The following is a 17,730-nucleotide window of genomic DNA, read 5'->3' as shown; positions in this document are numbered from 1 at the left end:
TTCAATCCTCGCAAATGGTATGTTGGTAAACAAATGACGCCATATTGATTTTGACTTTGGGTAGCCTATATTCAATTGATGTCTAACCCCTGTAGAAAAAGGGCTTCCGTTGAGAAGAGCGCAAAGCGGAGGACTGGAACAAAATAATAGAGTAGTTCTACGTCCACAGTGTCGTGTCTTGGACACAACCTCTTATATTTTTTTTTTAAGTTCAAAGCTTCTGCATACGTCCTCATTAAAAATCAGTCTTAATTAAAATTGGTCATATGATAATGAAAATTGTTATTTTAGATAGGGCCCACTTATGTACAAGATATAAGAAATCGAAGAGGGTGGGATCAGTGGCCGGTGAAGTATATCTATATTGGCAAGCAAAATATTGTGTCGTACTTATTTGCATTCAATATGGAATGTATATGGAAGAAACAAAACAATGTTCAAAGTACTCACGGTTGCATGATAATTTGAGCCAAAATTCTCATGAAATCGTTCAACTGTTTATTTTTTAACAGATGACAACTGTATTGTGGCTTATTTCGATTATTTATGTGGTAAAAAGGTCCAAAAAGTATGAAGTAACATTTTCGGTGAAATTTTGAATAATTGTCGATTATTTTCTCACAACATATACACCGGGACTGAGGGCCTTCGAAACATCAACTTCATAACGTTGAAATAATGAAACTTCGTTTGTTTCTATGAGGATGACGTGGGGATGTGAAAATGGCACATGGAAATATCACTTTCATCCGTCTTTTTCGACGTGATTTCACAAATATTCACTACACACTATCACATTAGCCTCATATTCGGCGGGAACTCTAAAAATAATTGATTAATTATTTCCTGAAAATAGCATTTTCACATGGATGGGGGGGGGGGGAATAAAAGATAAACACAACGACTGACTTCACTATTTGCGAAGTAGTTATGGCAGCGCATGCTATGTCGCTTGAAAATCTACCATCTTCATTACCTTTCTTCCAGTACATTGATATGTTAGTATTACAGTCCTCACAGAATATACAGTTTAACCCTCCTGTACACGCGCGAAAAATCATAACTCGTGAACTCACAGACTGTGCGCATCGATGTTGTATTGCTATTTTGTATTTTTAGGCTTTGAATAAAAAATTCCAGAAAATATTTTTTCTTTTAACTTCATTCAGTTTTAATAGTCATTTAATCTCGTCTCGGTCTGTCAGACCGTATACGCGAGTATATAAGGATTGAACTAGAATTGTCCATTCATAATTCTAAACGTATTTAATATCGTAAAACGATAGTTCCCTAAAAATGTCGCCTTTTTACCAAAAAGGTGTTCAGTTTATTGAGGATAATTATCGCAAATTTTACTGAAAATTCGACGTTGAGCACTATTGTTTATCCAGTACTATGTACATTCAATCCCTAAATTGGGTATACACATGCTACTTGACGATACTCTCCAATTATTTGGTACAAAATATTTTGAATACATTTCTTCATTTGATGCGTATTAATACAACACACATTTAACATGTTGAGTGCCACGGTTGTATAGCGATTGGATGGATATTTTTAAACGTATGAGGACCATCGTTTCTTATCGTAGTGGAAAGTATTTCTGTTTGAAAGGGAATGCTTATGTGCTTATATTCTTATATTATTTACCTTTATTATCATATGTTATACTGTCAGTTAGTGTAAACTAACTATGCGCGCAAGAAAATTTTCGAAAAGTTTTTTGCTAATTATATTTTCCCAAAAATTGAAAATAATTTCTATTCTAAGCATCGCAAAATTGAGTGACTTTAAATTTCTCCGAACAAATTAACCTTTTTTGTACGATCTTTGTGAACTAACGTTTTTTTTTCGCCAGTTTGTGACGCCAACACCAAACCACTGCTTGGGCAGTGTTGGTTTTGTTTTTTGTAGATGTTTGAAAAAGTTTTTATCAAAACGGCAAGTAATAGGAAAGAAATAGATATTGTTACACGTACAATGATAATAAGTATGAATTGTCGTGGAAAGACATTGCAGGAAATAGCAGGTGCTGTCGGAAGAACCCATTCTACAGTAAAGAAAATCTCCCGGTAGAGAACGCAAACGGACCCTATCTTGTGATGATGAACGTGTAATTGTTTGAACATTACGAAAGAATCGCAAAACAAACATTCCTGAATTGACTACCGAAGTGGCCGGCATCATTGGAAGACCTGTCTGCGCAGACACTGTTCAGAGAGCAACATACAGGAACAAGAGGTCGTGTTGGCCGTGAAAAGTATTTCATCTCAAAGGTGAATATGAAAAAACGACTACAGTTTCCTAAGACATATATAAACAGACCTAAGGAGTTCTGGAACAGGGTCTTTTATACGGATGATCCGAAAACCAATCTCTTTGAATCGGCTGGAAGACAGATCGTGTGGAAGAAACTAGGATCGGGTCTCCAGGTTCAACATTTGGTTCCCACAGTAAAACATGGCGGCGGTAGTCAGTTGATGTATGATACATTGGTAGCTTCTGGAACTGGAACCATGGAGTTTATCGATTCTGCAATGGACAAGATGGCTTAATTGATCTTCCTGAAACGTAACTTGCAGCATCCCGTTCAGAAATTGGGTCTACCTCGTGATTACTATTTTCAACAGAATATTGACCCGGAGCAAACTGACTTCATGATGCGGATATGCCTGCTCTATGTTGTCCCAATCAAAAACACCTCTGAAATTACCAGACTTAAACACTATTGAGTATATATGATAAGAAATCAAGAACCACCTATCCATCAAAATCCAGTGAACGAAGCGGAACTCAAAACGACGATTACGAAGATCTGAGAAGCACTTCCGTCTACAGTGACCAGAAATCTCGGCTCGGCGCTTACAGGAAGTGCTGGATGCCAAAGGGGGGCCATACCAAATACTAGGGGATGGATTTTTGTTAACATTTCTGAACTGGTTTCAATTTTCTTTTTTGAGAAAAACTTTTGTCACGTCTTAATTGGAGATTTATGTTTGTATTTTAAACATGAAGTAAAAATGTGATCAATTTAATGTGTTTCTTATCACTACATGAGAGTAAAATGGATCGATTTTACGATGAATATGAGTCACATTTAATTTTTTATATTTTAACCCCGAAAAACTCAAAAATAACAAAGGGATTGATTATACATATTTTCTGTAAAATTACCAACTGTATGTAAAATTAATGTCTGCTGCAATACACATCCCCACCAACGATTGGTACATTTTACTATATGGTATCGGTAACTTTGACGATTGTCATTACTGACAACCGTGAAGAAAATGTAAACATAACATTATTAACCCAATTGCCGAGCCGATAATTGAGTTGAGCGAACTATTTTTCTACCAGAATTAACCCAGATTCAGGACAGGTGAGTGACGTCCTTGAAAATCAATTCAATTTATGTTCTTCAATCAACATTGATGCATATTGGACAGTCAAACAATGAACCGTGCCGTCTGCTGCGGGAGAATGCGAAGACATTACTTTAATAATGAGGAATCTGGGTACTTCGAGGCACTAAAAGGAGCCCCGCTGACACCTAAATCTTCCGCTATGCTGTCAGATTAGGTCAGGGACAACTTCATAAACGATTTGCCAACGATTGTAATCGGTGGTTCGATCAATTGGATGTTTCCGGAATCGTCAAGACGATAGTTCCGTTTCCACTGACGCTGCGCTCCAACTCAATGTTGCAACGGGGCACTTAATGCCGCCTGGGTTTTGTCAGCTTCGAGGTATTTCCCGAATTTGTTCGGATGATAAGTATTTACACGCTGGTTCTAGGAGAGAATAATGGTGAGAATTGTTTATCGTCTATCGTTGCTGTTTGTAGTGATCATAGTGTATTTTTCCTAACTTGTAGCCGCGAATCAGACTCAATCGATGCAGGATCAGACGTCGGGTCACTTGTTAGATAGTTCAATAAATGACTAAAACTGCATACAATAGTTCAATATTTACTAAATAAATCAATAACAAAACATACATATACAGGTTGGGTTAACATAACATGTTTAAATATATGTTAAACTTGTCGGTTTGACACTTGTTTACCAATGTTATTGGGTAATATGTACGAATAATTCGTATTGCTAAAATTGACTAATCATTGGTAATATTTACCAAAAAGATCGTCATATATACCAATTTTTCCAAGGAATATGCATACGTGATACATGAGAGAGAGAAACGAATTCATTTTGAGACTTCAAAATGCTATGAGGTCCTTTTGACGGGGAAGAATGAAATGAGATAGTCGAGTCGTAGAGGGAGAAAGCGACTAAACGCCTGATTGACTATTGAGTCATGTTGAGGGAGAAACGGTGTGAAGAAGGCAAAAGTACAGGTGTATGACACGATTATAGCTATCTCACTCTACCTACCGTCACCGCCTATCTCACTATCCCTCTGCTGCCAAAGTTCATCATCGGCATCACGATATGTCAGATGATGGTAAATTGGTAATTCGCGATGACGTCGACGTCTGGTGGCGACTTCAAGTTAGAGCCATAATTTGGGTCCCAAAATCGTTAGTGTAATCTCTACCTGATTTTTTTCTTTATAATACAAAATTGTCTTCATAAACAATTTTCGTATGATACTTTTTCCCCACCTGCAAACAAAAATGTTTTTATTTAAACAGAATACTAATTTGATATGGAAAAGCTAACTTTCATTCATAATTTTAATTTTGAAAACGTTCATTCCGACTGAAAATCAGCTATTCTTTGACGCCTCCCTAAACTAGTAAACAAAGCTCACTGCCGTCAACGCGGATCGCTGTTTTGAAGAAAACAAATACTTCTTACGTTTGAGATGTTGGCACCAAAAACATGGCGGGTGCCATACGGCTGCAAAAGTCATTTAACTGGGACCGACAGTGACAAAACAAGGAAATGATTTGTAGAAGATGCCCTTGTTGGTCCACAGCGACCGACGCAAGCCAGACTTGGTCGGGGTTTAACGTGTTGATAAATTATTACTTTCAATACAATTTATAAATTATTTTCAAATATCAGAATGTTATCACATTTCAAACAACTGTCTGAGTGAGTGTGATATTCTCTACGCGTACAAAAACTCATTCCATACAAATATTACATTATACATTTCAATTCCATTCAACACTGGATGTACAATAACATCACATCAATCTTCATTGCTTCAGATAAATATTAAACAGCAATTATATCACAACCAAAATTGACAATCATCAAATACACAGCTTTGCCGCATTGTCGTCTTACAAACTCTCGTATGCCGTAGCCTAAAATAAAATACCTCCAAAAATACGTCTCCGCGATCCTCAAAAAATCAATACAATTGAGTAAATACTTGTCTTACTTACAATACAGTGCGTCTGTTTGAGACTCCTGAACTGAACTGTTTTGGGTGCAGCATTATGCTTACCTCGGAACAATACTTATACACAGTTGAATGAACAACATTTTTTTAGGCTATTCAGATCTATACGATGGAATGATTAATGGAGAAGTTGGAACTCAGATGAAATCCGCCGCGACCTTAGACTACTATTAGTGAGCAAAATCGGTCTAAAACTTAACTAAACACAGAGAGAGAGAGCGATACATCTATGATTTACCACCTAAGGTACGATGAAGACAAGAATGTAACTCCTATTTCATAGGTTTCTGGTAAATATATCTATTCTAAAACATTGTAGATCAACTTAGATCTACGCGCGACGTTTAAAATTTGGACGTTAAAATAACATTGTATACGCAAACGGCAAGATTCTTAAGGCACTTATGAACTACATAACTGGGGTTTGTTTGTCACCAACCATTACCTAACCATTGGTTCTTTTGGCATTCCTATTTCCACACCGCCCTCCTCAAATCTCCTGCAGAGAGAGTATTGATCCGTTGTGAGTTTTCTGCTCCTCGAGAATGGTTGTCAGTGTTTTAAAAACGTTATCCGGCAGATGGTCCAACAGCATCCGGGGCATTACTTTGAGCTCCATGAAGTCCTCCGCCGTAGCCCAGCGCATCTCGAAGGTGGGACCGCCCGTGTTGGTTTTCCTGTAAATTCAAAAAAGTACAAGTGTGTTTGAGGTAGCAGCATTTTTGCGAAGTACTTACTTTTCGAGTTCAGTTTTCTTGCGCCTCACGATGTGTAAGATTCTCCCTCCTGTGTAGAGACGAGTTTTGGCGAAGCGTCGTTTGGAGATTTCACTTGTCAGTACCCCCGATTCCTAAAAAGAAAATGACAAAGATTGATAACGACTCTAATCGTGATCGACTTTGAATTGCAAGAAAAGTGACTCACAGCAGCAGCCACCGTCTGAATTGGCCTCTCATTGAGCAGCGGACTTTGACCGGCTTTTCGCGTGATTTCCGTCACATCGCGCCATGTGGTTTCCAGATCCCGCGAAGGTACACCGAACAGGGCGTATCCAAAACCGTTCAACATTATTCGCCACTGAAATAAAAGAGCAGAGGTAAATGACAGGCGCCATTATAAGCATGCAAATTAAGGTCAAAATTACATTGAACATATTGCGTACAAGAGCTTGCATGCGACCGGCTAGTCGTTCGTGAGGAAAAGCTTGCAGCTTTTGAAAGCTCTTGCGTAAGAATTGTGTGCAGGGTTGCCAATAATATTTTTCAAAAAACTAGAAGATTGCTCATAAAAAACTGGAAGAAAACCGTTTTATATTAAGATCGCCAATTATTTGTTTACCCATTCCACTGTTTGAGAATTAGAATTTCATTCGAAACTTCGTGTAGTATACATATCTGGTTCACAAAATGACGATATAAATCATTAAAACATTACTGTGAAACAATATTTGGGAATCTTTTCTGCTAGAAAACACGATTTTATTTGGATAAAAAATGAAAAAACTCATGTTAATTGCTTCATGTCCATAAAATCGCTGTAAGAGATCGTCACAAAGCTGCTCGATAATGTGATTAATGTTTGTGTATGGGGACACGATTTTAGGTTATAGATCACAACATCGAACCTAATCTCAATTTTTCTAATCTCAAAGAAAGATCGATCCAAGGGCAAGGGATAGAAAGGTGGTGGGAGGGATAACATTCATACATTCATACATTATAAATTTATTTTACATAAAACGGGTGAAACTGAAGCCCACATACAAAAAAAAAACTGGATAAAACTGTGAATGTTTAAACAAAAATGGAAGTTTTTAGTATTCAACTGGATGACTAGATCGAGAAAAAAATGGGTGGGTTATATTTATGATATAACCGCAAGATTGACGTAGGACTATCTTAGCGTAACAATCATTTGTTTGAATTGATTAAATTTTTGACTGAATGAAACAATTCCCGAATTCAATTGAATTCAATATATTTGCTTTGTGAGTGAAAAGATTGTACAATTCCATATAAGGTCAATTCATGCATTGTGATAGATTATTTGGTATGATGCCTAGGACAAAACATGTGAACAGAAGAATTATCAAACGATTATTTTATTTAACGTTTTCTTCTGAAGTTTGCATCTCTCAAGTGTACGTATTTCTCGAATCGCGAATTTGCTTGATTTTATGAACTTCAGGCACTCAGTTTCGATTTTGACATGTACGTCGAACGCATATTTTTTAATCAATAGGTGTCATCGCAGCAACTGGTTATTAACATCTTGCCTAATCATCAAATGGTATGCGTAGGAATTCAGTGAGCAGAAGATATGGTGCGTGGTGTTCGTACCCGCTTTTGTAATCTGTGTTAGGAAAACACTTTTCGGAGTGCAAAAAAAAACATGCGAGTGCAGAAGGACCCCCGGAAGACTGTTTTAAGGAAACATATTCTAGTTTGCACAAAGCCAAGCGAGTACAAAAGTACTCGCGGTTTGCATTTATTTGTTAAGCCGATTTCCCCAGACATCTTGGTTTTGAAGTCTGTGTTAGGCGTAATCCCACGTCAAAAACTGGATGAATCCAGTTTAAACTGGAACATTGGCAACCCTGACAATGCAATGATTCATGTTATGTAGAGTTTCCAGTTAATTAAACTTCAATTCAAATTCTCCGATACACGCAGCAAAAATATAGAGGAGCAAAAAGAAACATAGAATGCACTTTGATCCGTTATATTATTTTTATTTTACTGTGGATATTATTGAAGACTCTTGTCCAAATCATCCTAAACACACATGATTTTTAAATAGAATATATCAAGGTCCCAAAAACCCAACCTTCTTCATTAGAAATTCAAATATATATATATATATATATATATATATATATATATATATATATATATATATATATATATATATATATATATATATATATATATATATATATATATATATATATATATATATATATATATATATATATATATATATATATATATATATATATATATATATATATATATATATATATATATATATATATATATATATATATATGTAATCCAAAAAACTCACCTTCGGTAACTTGCAGGCCCGTATCGTTTCGATAACACTGGTGCGCAGATTCTCGATCGAATCCACCCCCAACCGCATCACGAAGTCGTCTCCGACCCCGATGGTGAACGCATAGCTCTCGGTATATCGTGCCGCTTCACGACTCAGCAACCCAGCCGGGGTGGCAAAGGCATAAACCCGCAAATCAGGGAAACGATTCCTTAGCCGCGCCGCCAGCAGGATTGATACTCCGGCGCCCAAGCTGTGCCCCGTCAGTACCAGCGTGTACTCCGGATAGGTGTTGAAAATCCTCTCGAGCATATTTCCTTCCCGTAGACGTTTCAGCATGCAATCCACACCGGCTACCATGCCCCGATGGGCGGACGATTCCGGAGGCATCCCGGGTGCGTCGAAGCGTTCCGCATTCGCGACCAAATCGGTGAACACATCGCGCATCGACAAACTGCCTCGGATCGATATGACGATACTTTTAGTGCTGTGGTCTACCAGTATGCAAAATGGTAGCTGAAACGGAAGGAGATTATTAGTTCGAGGAATGCATTTTTGCTGAGAGGAGGAATTTTTCTATTAGATTTAATGATTCTCGTCCAGCTATAAGAGGCCGGTTGAAAGAACAGCGGTTTGACAATCATGAAGTGTATTATATTATTGTGGTTCGGTTTACAGGCAACCTTTTGCCACTGCGAAGGTAAGTGGAACACTCGAAGAGATGGTTTTCGATAACAGTTTCAACTCAACAGATCATGCAACGGCGACATTCAACCAGAAACAAACATCCACTGCCTTTGGATTCGATGGAGTCACCAAAACTCCCAACTATCATCACAGTACCTGTTACTGCGATGTGGAAATATACATACATTCGGACCAAGAGCGAAAACAACGATCCCCGAGTCCGGTTAGTGTGTGCTATTGTTGTGACTGTGTATCCTATAGTTTTGATGAGTACGGGAATCCTAAATTCCACTGCCAGGACACAGTGTTGAGCGAAGATGGAAGCAATCAATCCATTGGAAAAAGACAGATATCTATCCGGAATTCCCAACAGCAGCGGCTCAGAAACTTCCGCAGGGCACATGTGTCTGCGACTCGAAGGCAATTCAACAATCCGAGATTGGTGAAACGTTCGAAGCGCTCTCCCTTCGATTGGGACAATTTTTTCGACAAGATATCATTGATGGGAAGTCATGACAGTACTTACACCAAACGCACAGAGGGTTATTTCCATTACAACTTCGCTAAAAACAAAAGCACTACCGCTGCACCCACAACCACTGCCACTTCCCCTACCGATACGGGTTAAGATCACTGAGTGTGTATTGGTAAATAGTTACAATAGAAAAATCAGAATTTCTCAAAAATATAAATTTAGAAAATGTTCGATGAATTACAAGATTATAGGGGACGAGAAATGTTCGGATTTCATTATAAGGTAAATGATTTTGGGTTGTCCAGTCGAAAATATGATCATGGTTTGTCCACTTTTTTGAATGCTCTAATTCAGCAAACCTTTGTCAAATCAGGTATTCGAATGTTTCAAGACATTTAAATAAAATTGTCTTTTTCATGATTTACAGTAGTTTTCTAGTATATTTTTAAGAATCACATGTTAGGATTACAAAATACACCTTCTATTGGTATCAATGCGCCCCTCATTCGAGCTAACTTTTAATCGATCACCAGATGATTATTTGGCACGTATTCAGACCTTTTCTGGATTATAACACTTACAAATATTGTAAACATCATGTTTGCACACCATTTGTATCAAATTTACATAGCTAAACCATTAAATTAACGCATTTTGATTAACTCAATTCTGATCATGAGTTGTCCAATTCAATAATGTTGTTTTGTCCACATGATTTCTATGGCAACCGCTTGGCGCGCTGCAGTTTGTTTATTGATTGTGTTGAGGGTAACACTTTTAAAATGCCCAAGAAAAGGCAATATTCTGAAGAAAGCCTAAATTATGAATGGATATTATGATGACAGTAAACTCAAGCAATGATAAATGCAACATCTACTTGAAAATTAAAATGTTTTCATTCTAAAATGATGATTTCTAAAACCGAACAAACCATGGTCATTTTTTGGACTAACCATGATCAGAGGTGGTCAAACCATGATAATAATTTCTCTTTGAGGAAAATCGTTAAAAAACCATAAAAATTTGAATTATTTCAACTTGGGACTTTTCAACAAATCCAAACTCGTATCAATTATATGGGATTTTCATGAAGAAAAATCGATTTGCATTTACCAGTTGCGTAAACAAACCAAGACATTTACCCTACAATTTTAAAATACAAACGAATGTTTATTTACCGATGTACAGATACACAATCAGCAAAAAAAACATTAACGAATAAAAGCTATTTTTAAACACTGTCACTTCGTGTTAAATTGACGTTTGACGATGAGATATATCTTGTTTTAACGAGCTACAAGCTTTTAGTTTTGGATAACCTTACGTTCATATAAAGAGTGAAGCGATCAAAATTTGGTCAACTTAAATTCGACGTATTCTTTTTTTGCAGGTGTGTGCGTGTAAAATTATTGCGTCAATATTCCGTTTGCTCTTCAGTTCCATAAATGGCGCCAAGGCAATGTGAAACATATCGAGGTGGAGGCGAGGTAGGCGAACTATGTTTGTATTGGCAATCAAAATATCGTGTCGTAATTATTTGCATTCTATATGGTCGGTGTTACGTCAGACCGAACCATATGACATTTTTATGATTCCGAGAAAAACGAACTTGAAGTTCGGTGCTCTGCAATTTTCAAAGCATTTAATTTTTTCGTTTAATATTGTTCTCAGAAATGTTGGTTATTCTCTGGCAATTTTTCGACGTACGATAGTTGTAAAAACCATCAAGTATCAAGCCAAAAAAGGCATTTATTTGGCTGCTGATGGTTCTGATTGAACCAAATGAAGCATTTTTTTTTTTAGATTTAGTTCACTATGACTGAACAATTTCGAAATATTTCTCAATCAATTAACAGTTATCAGTCAAAAGGTGTCACTCTGTTATGAAAATTAAAGCGAGGAGGGTTGTGAGGTTGGAACTGCATACACATTTGGTTGCGTTCAGCATAATAGTTTCTGCCATCTATTACAGGCATGAATATGATTGCACGGGAAACATGTTAAAGTATAAACTTCCCATTTCCAATCATCTTAGATAGAATTCGTCAATAGAATCATCAAACTCGAATTAATTTTCATCGCTACAGTCTAAATCGCACTCTGAAATAGTACATTTTGCGATCATTCACACTGAAGACCAACATTTTTCACTGATCCGTTCAGTCAGAGTGGAACAAGTATATTTTTAATATACTCAGAATGTGCATATTTTTTGACGTAGGACTACGTCTTTCATTTCTATACCGGGGTGTAAAATCAAAGTTTCGAAAACGAAAGCGTTACGCCGGAGACCGAGATTTTGAGCGTTAATAGCTCCTAAACAACTGAACGAAATGGTATGATAAACACTTCATTCGAAAGATAAAATGTCTACGCGTTCTATACTTGTTACTTTTTGATCCAAAAACTTGTTTCAATAGTCTAAAAATTGCTTTGAAAACAGACTATTGAAATCACCAATCGGTATATAAGCGAGCGCCGCTCGAAAATCCACTCATTTATAATTGAACAGCGATTGGAGCATGTTGTCGCTGTTGTGGTGAAGCTCTTCGTTTATCATAATTGCGCGGATGAACGGTGTCACCAAGAGCCTGTTTGTGCACCTTAGGCCAGAAGGGAATCCATCAGGAGGAGAGTAATGCCACAAACGGTTCCCCGGGAAGATCTCGAAGCAGCCGCTACACACACACACACATACACGCGCGGAATTCTTTCCGTTTGGATGCCATTCAGCATCGAGAAAATTCCGGAAAGATCTAATCATTTCTGGAAAATAAACTGCCAGTTCCTCTGAGAATTTAAAAATACATTCATGTGAAATAGTTTATTTGAATGTTTTCTATCCATGTAACACTGTGACCAAATATGTTTCAAGCAAGTGCTATTAACAGATGGTTATCGAATTAGCATTAACCACTGGTGGGCTTCCAGTATCGAGGAAAATGTGGAAATATCTAATGGTTGCTGGAAAATAATCTGCCAGTTCCCCTTGGAATTGAAAATTACATTCAAGCGAAAGAGTTTATTTTAATGTTTTCTAGCCATAAAATATCCATATAATACATTTGGGTTTGTGATTTGTCAATCAAGTACAGTTAGCAGGTTAGCTTCTGAAGATTATTCTTCAGAACAAGGTTTTTCGTATCCTATATTGGATGCATAAAACCTTGTGCCTCCAACGTAACGCTCTCGTTTTCGAAGTCCCCCAAATATTAATTTATTCATTCATTCAGAATGGATTGAGATTCAACTTCAAACAAATGATCTCTAAATCAACGATAGTCCTACGTCACCCTTGCGGTTATAAGATAGATATAACCCACTTCCTGTTTCTTTCATGGAAGTAAGCTTCCAAATCCCAGTAAGAATATCTTACTGTTGCATGTTCTGGGCGTCGTCTAGTGCGAGTCGGCAGCACAGTTAAATCGTTAAGTTGGGATGGAACCAAATAAACAAAAAGCGCTAACAGATTATAGCTAATAGCTAATAACGACATAAATCGGTTCAGTAGAACTTGTACTTGTAGAATGTGTACTTGAAAAATCTAATTCCGAGGAAAACGCGTTTGAAGTTATATGTCAAACCGTACTAGATTAGATACCGCATCACTAAAATGGCTATGACTCAGTAAATAATAGGATTGTCGAAAAGTGCTTTTTAGGGTATGTTCATGAATTCCTAAACTACACAAATATGAAGAAAAAAATTTGATTTTTTTTTCAAATTTCTAGACAAGAATACTGCTTTAAGCTTCGCCATTTTTTTAAAAGTTCGCAGAGATATTTGCATCAATCGAAAGGAAATATTTCTACTTGTGCAGCTCAATGCAAACATTCTGTGCAAAATTTGATAGTTGTTGAATGGAATGAGGGGTTTGCTATGAAGTATGTTGTACACAGAAAACAAACACTGTTTTATCAGACACGTACCGGCATGAGCCGACAAACACATGATATATTTATATTGTCAGACAGCCGGTTCTCAGTACGGACCTACAGCACAGACGGAGCGGAGTTATTCGTTTAGAGCGAGAAGTTAATTTGCGTTGGCGACATTGAGCTTTCTATCACGAGTTTGGGAAGCGACAATTCAGGTGGAATGAACGCACTTTCAAGATGAAAATTATGAAAGAAAAATAACTTTTCCATATATAATATAGAATATGTAATATATCTGATATGAAGATTGTCGAAGTCTGATGGCAATTTCCATTTAGGGATATTTATTCTCTATCAATTTACCAGGCCCGAGGACAGTTTTAAATTTTTCAAATTTCAAATGAAAATTTTCGCTACTGAAGTAGTAAAAATAACTCAATTAAAAAGTTATTTCAACAATTTCGATGCGTTCTAAGATAATGTCCAAAGTAATAAACAAGCGGATTGAATAATATAATTCCGAAGTTCTTCGTCGAAAATATCGTCGTGTCCAAGGTACAACCCCTTTCAATTTGTTGTCAAAAATTTACTTTTTGGCACTATTCGTCGTTTTTCTGTCTGAAAAGTCGATTTTTGACAAAAAAAAAAATCTGTAAATCTCGACGTTTCATGCAACTTTAAGACATTTTTAAAACATTTGGCATCCAATCAACTATTCGCGCGAAGAACCATATGAAAAATCGAGATGACTTTTTTCATTCGCACCCTAAACCATACGTATTGCCTCGTACAGGCAAACCTGTTTTTGTGCGGTCCCTTTTCGCGTGATTCCTCGTTTGTGCGACTCTTTTTGTGCGATTTTATCATGACATCGGGTCTTGAATCACACAAACTAATCGCACAAGTAACAATATCGCACCTAAACAGTCACACAAATGAGAAATCGCACAAAAAGCAACCGCACAAAATCAGGTTTTCCTGTATTCCGAAAAAAAAGGCATGTCCACAATGTCGATTTTTGACAAAACAATTTCGAGATGACAGTAGGACTCGCCTAAGATAAATGATTTTGGTTTGTCCAGTCGAAAATATGATCATGGTTTGTCCACTTTTGACGTAGGACTACGTCTTACATTAAGGGTGTCAAATTAGAAAACAGGTCACGTTTTTATGAAATAAAGTTAACGTTAATAACTATTTTTGCCGCGAACGGATTTTGGCGATTTACACACTAAACGAATCGGAAATTCCGTAAGATTTGTTTAATATGCCATACATTAGAATCCCCAGGTTAGTAAATGGCTAAAATTCATGAAAACTTTAAGTGTTTCTATTTTCCCATACATTTGATCTGTCCTTTTGAGTGCTTTCCCGAACAGAGCTATCAATAACGAGCAACTTATCGACGACCAACGGAGGGGAAATCGTAGTATTTAAAGTCTCCGTGAACAAAGGAAAAGAAGAAAAATGAAGGGGAATACTTGCCTAGAGTATAAACAGTGGATCTCGCTGAGGCAAATTTTCATTCGGCATCGGACTGTTGAGTAATCCAGTTCACTTTGCTTTCGCTGCGCTTCGATCTAAGATTGGACCCCACCAGTGGTAATCCAACTTGGAAATCGTCGTTTGATTTTTCTGTTCGTTTTTCGCGTTATTCGTATCGTGTGTTCTTCTTTCCGCGTCATAAATTGGACGTTTCGCGTAGTGTGTAATGAGCAAGAAGAAGAGGAAGGCAGGCTCGAGCCCTGCAAAAATCGAACGCATTGCAAGGGGCAATAAAATTTTGAGGTAAGCGTCATCTAATGATGCACGCGGTGTTGGTGCAGTAAAAAGCGTTCGCAATGAACCGAGCCTTCGCGAATGTGACACCGCACCGAACAACAGCGAAGTAGGCGATTTTGACTCGTCGGTCGAAAATTTAAACGCCCAGGCAGCAACCAAAATCAAGCTTCCCCCGCTGGTGGTGAAGGCGGTCGCTCTTGACAAACTCATCAGCGAATTCGCATCGATGGGTGTTACAGCAGAGTACAAGCTGTGTGGCATAATTCAGTCTTTTTCCAAGCAGTTAACATTGTTTATTTTCCGTCTTCATAAGGGCTTCGTTGGTGCCTTTGAGAATGCATCAATGCATTAAACTGATGTTATGGCGAAGCAGACGTTAAGGTTGTGCACCAAAAAATTATTTGGAAATACCAAGCATCTTGAATGTCCTACTGGAATGTTATAAGTTATTTGGGTTCGCGTGCCAGTCGCAAAACTGCCTTCAACTAGGATTGCATTTGCGCTAATATTGATCATAATGAAGCATTGCTACTGTTTTCGAGGTTGTTATTAACAAAAAGAGTTTATTTCTCTTGTTTAGTCATCAAGAAAGTAAATGTTCTGGAATTTTGTATGTGATTAGGTTTTGCTTGCCAGAAGCAAAACTTCCTCCACTAAGGGTGACAGCTGCGCTTCTCTCGAGCATGAGAAAGTAATGCAACTCTTTTCGAGGCCAGTAATATTAACAGAAGCGTTTCTTTTGAGAATAGCGCAAAATGATGAGAAGTGTTTATATTGCTAGTAGTTTCAAGCAACCAATGTATGGCTCTGTATGCATGCTATGGTGAACGCTTGTTTGGCGCTTGGTTTACGTTGTACGAACGATGCCTAGAGGTGCAATTCCACTGAGGAAATACTGAATAACATGTAGCATGATATTTGATACTTGCAAGTGTTGTCATTGTTGTTGTTTACATGCGGTGCCAAAGATATATTGATGTAGTTATAAGATATGGAATAATGGTGCTGGTGCAACATGTATATAATCGACTGTAGCCGAGTCTATGTCAATTTCGAAAAAGGCCACCGGAATAGCCTTCGAGGTAAATTTTCAATGCATTGACATGAAATAAATTGCGACATACGATTGTTTTGCGCGGGCAAGAATGAATCATCAATCAATTATCGTCAACTGATTCTACAATGAAAAAATCATTTCAGAGTTTATTCTACTAAGCAGTTGTTTCTAAAATTTCACAGCATTATAGAATAATATCCGAAGGTATAAACAAGCGACTTATATAAAATAACAGCATAGTTCTACGCCAACAATGCGGTCGTATCTTGGACACAACCTCCTATAATTTTTTTACTTGAAAACATGATATTTGTTAACTGTTTTTGTTTTGATTTAATCAATTAATTAATAATGAAGGGAACCTGTAATGGAAAAACGCTTTTTATTTGATTAAAAAGAACATGCCTACTATATGATATACATGCTCTATATATTAATCAACTTACCCCGTGTGTGGGGTTAGTTGGATAGTTTTTTCTGAAATACACTTGACAAAAAAATAGAGGAACAGAGTGCGAAGTCTGAAATTTTAAGTGATTTTTGGCATACTGTAACTTCATGAAAAATCAACACATATCGATGGGATGTACATCATTTAGAAGCTACAACTTTCAAGTATTAGAATATTTTACGTACACATTTTTATCTTGGTGTGTGTAGGTGTAGTGGACAACAATATCGAGAAGAAATGAACAATCGATTTTTCTGTGTTTTCCAAAGATTTTTTGGACTAACACAATTTTTCGTTAACCAACTCAACAGCAAATCCAATTAACCTTATCAACCAGCTTTTATCTGGTTCCTAGAACCTTCCCATACAGATATATTTCAGTTTGAATGAAAAATTACCCCTCCGTCTTTGATGATGAATTATTCAAAAAAACAACCATCGAAAAGCAGTAAATAAATAAATACACCCATACCTCGCTTTACGGCCTAGATCCGTTCCACGAAACATGGCCGCAAAGCGAAAAGCCGTATAAGGAAGCAATTATTACAATACAAATTCAGTCGGATCGGTGCCAAATTTATAAAATATGTAACATGGCTTATTATTCAATTGTCGTTTTATCTTTTTATTTCATTTAAAATTGAAATTACATACATAACAAGTACATACATTTGTACATTATACAATAGTAGACTCCGAAAATCAACAATAATCCATTAACAAAAATGAAACAACTTCATGTTACATAAAATATGTGTATGTATACTGCAATTCCATGCCAAACCACCATTATATCGATACATCGATCATCTGAATTGGTTCAGAAGTGTAAAAGATATGAATTATTGGAAAAATGCATTTTTGGAAAAACGGGAAAAAGTTGATTTTTCGGAGCACCCTAGAGTGTAAATAGGCACCTCTACGAAAAATAAGAAATACTGGACCACTATTTTCCGACAAGGAA

The 17,730-nt window shown here is 37.0% G+C and overlaps 2 protein-coding genes across 3 annotated transcripts in view; one reads left to right on the top strand and one right to left on the bottom strand.

The window, feature by feature from the left end:
• Window positions 1-5,106: 5,106 nt before the first annotated feature.
• The window catches only part of LOC129765639 (diacylglycerol lipase-beta-like), a 111,853-nt gene continuing 99,229 nt past the window's right edge, over window positions 5,107-17,730 (bottom strand). For both annotated transcript variants that reach the window (XM_055766049.1, XM_055766048.1), the window contains exons 8-11: window positions 8,449-8,952; window positions 6,307-6,459; window positions 6,120-6,232; window positions 5,107-6,059 (exon numbers count right to left, since the gene is read on the bottom strand). In XM_055766049.1, coding sequence (XP_055622024.1) covers window positions 5,873-6,059; window positions 6,120-6,232; window positions 6,307-6,459; window positions 8,449-8,952 — 957 coding nt within the window. In that variant the 3' untranslated portion in view covers window positions 5,107-5,872. The remainder of the gene's footprint in view (window positions 6,060-6,119; window positions 6,233-6,306; window positions 6,460-8,448; window positions 8,953-17,730) is intronic.
• Window positions 8,882-10,018, top strand: LOC129765640 (uncharacterized). The gene is made up of 2 exons (XM_055766050.1): window positions 8,882-9,136; window positions 9,189-10,018. Exons 1-2 carry the CDS (start codon window positions 9,079-9,081, stop codon window positions 9,749-9,751), a joined length of 621 nt encoding a protein of 206 aa, XP_055622025.1. The 5' UTR covers window positions 8,882-9,078; the 3' UTR covers window positions 9,752-10,018.

Source organism: Toxorhynchites rutilus, chromosome 2, assembly GCF_029784135.1.
Source record: "Toxorhynchites rutilus septentrionalis strain SRP chromosome 2, ASM2978413v1, whole genome shotgun sequence".
NCBI classification, from domain to species: Eukaryota; Metazoa; Arthropoda; class Insecta; order Diptera; family Culicidae; genus Toxorhynchites; species Toxorhynchites rutilus.
This window is presented reverse-complemented; position numbering and strand designations above follow the sequence as displayed.

Coding starts and splice junctions, on each gene's coding strand:
- LOC129765640 (XM_055766050.1), top strand. CDS start 9,079: ATGAAGTGTATTATATTATTGTGGTTCGGTTTACAGGCAACCTTTTGC. Junction 9,137..9,188: donor AACCTTTTGCCACTGCGAAG/GTAAGTGGAACA, acceptor TCAACTCAACAG/ATCATGCAACGGCGACATTC.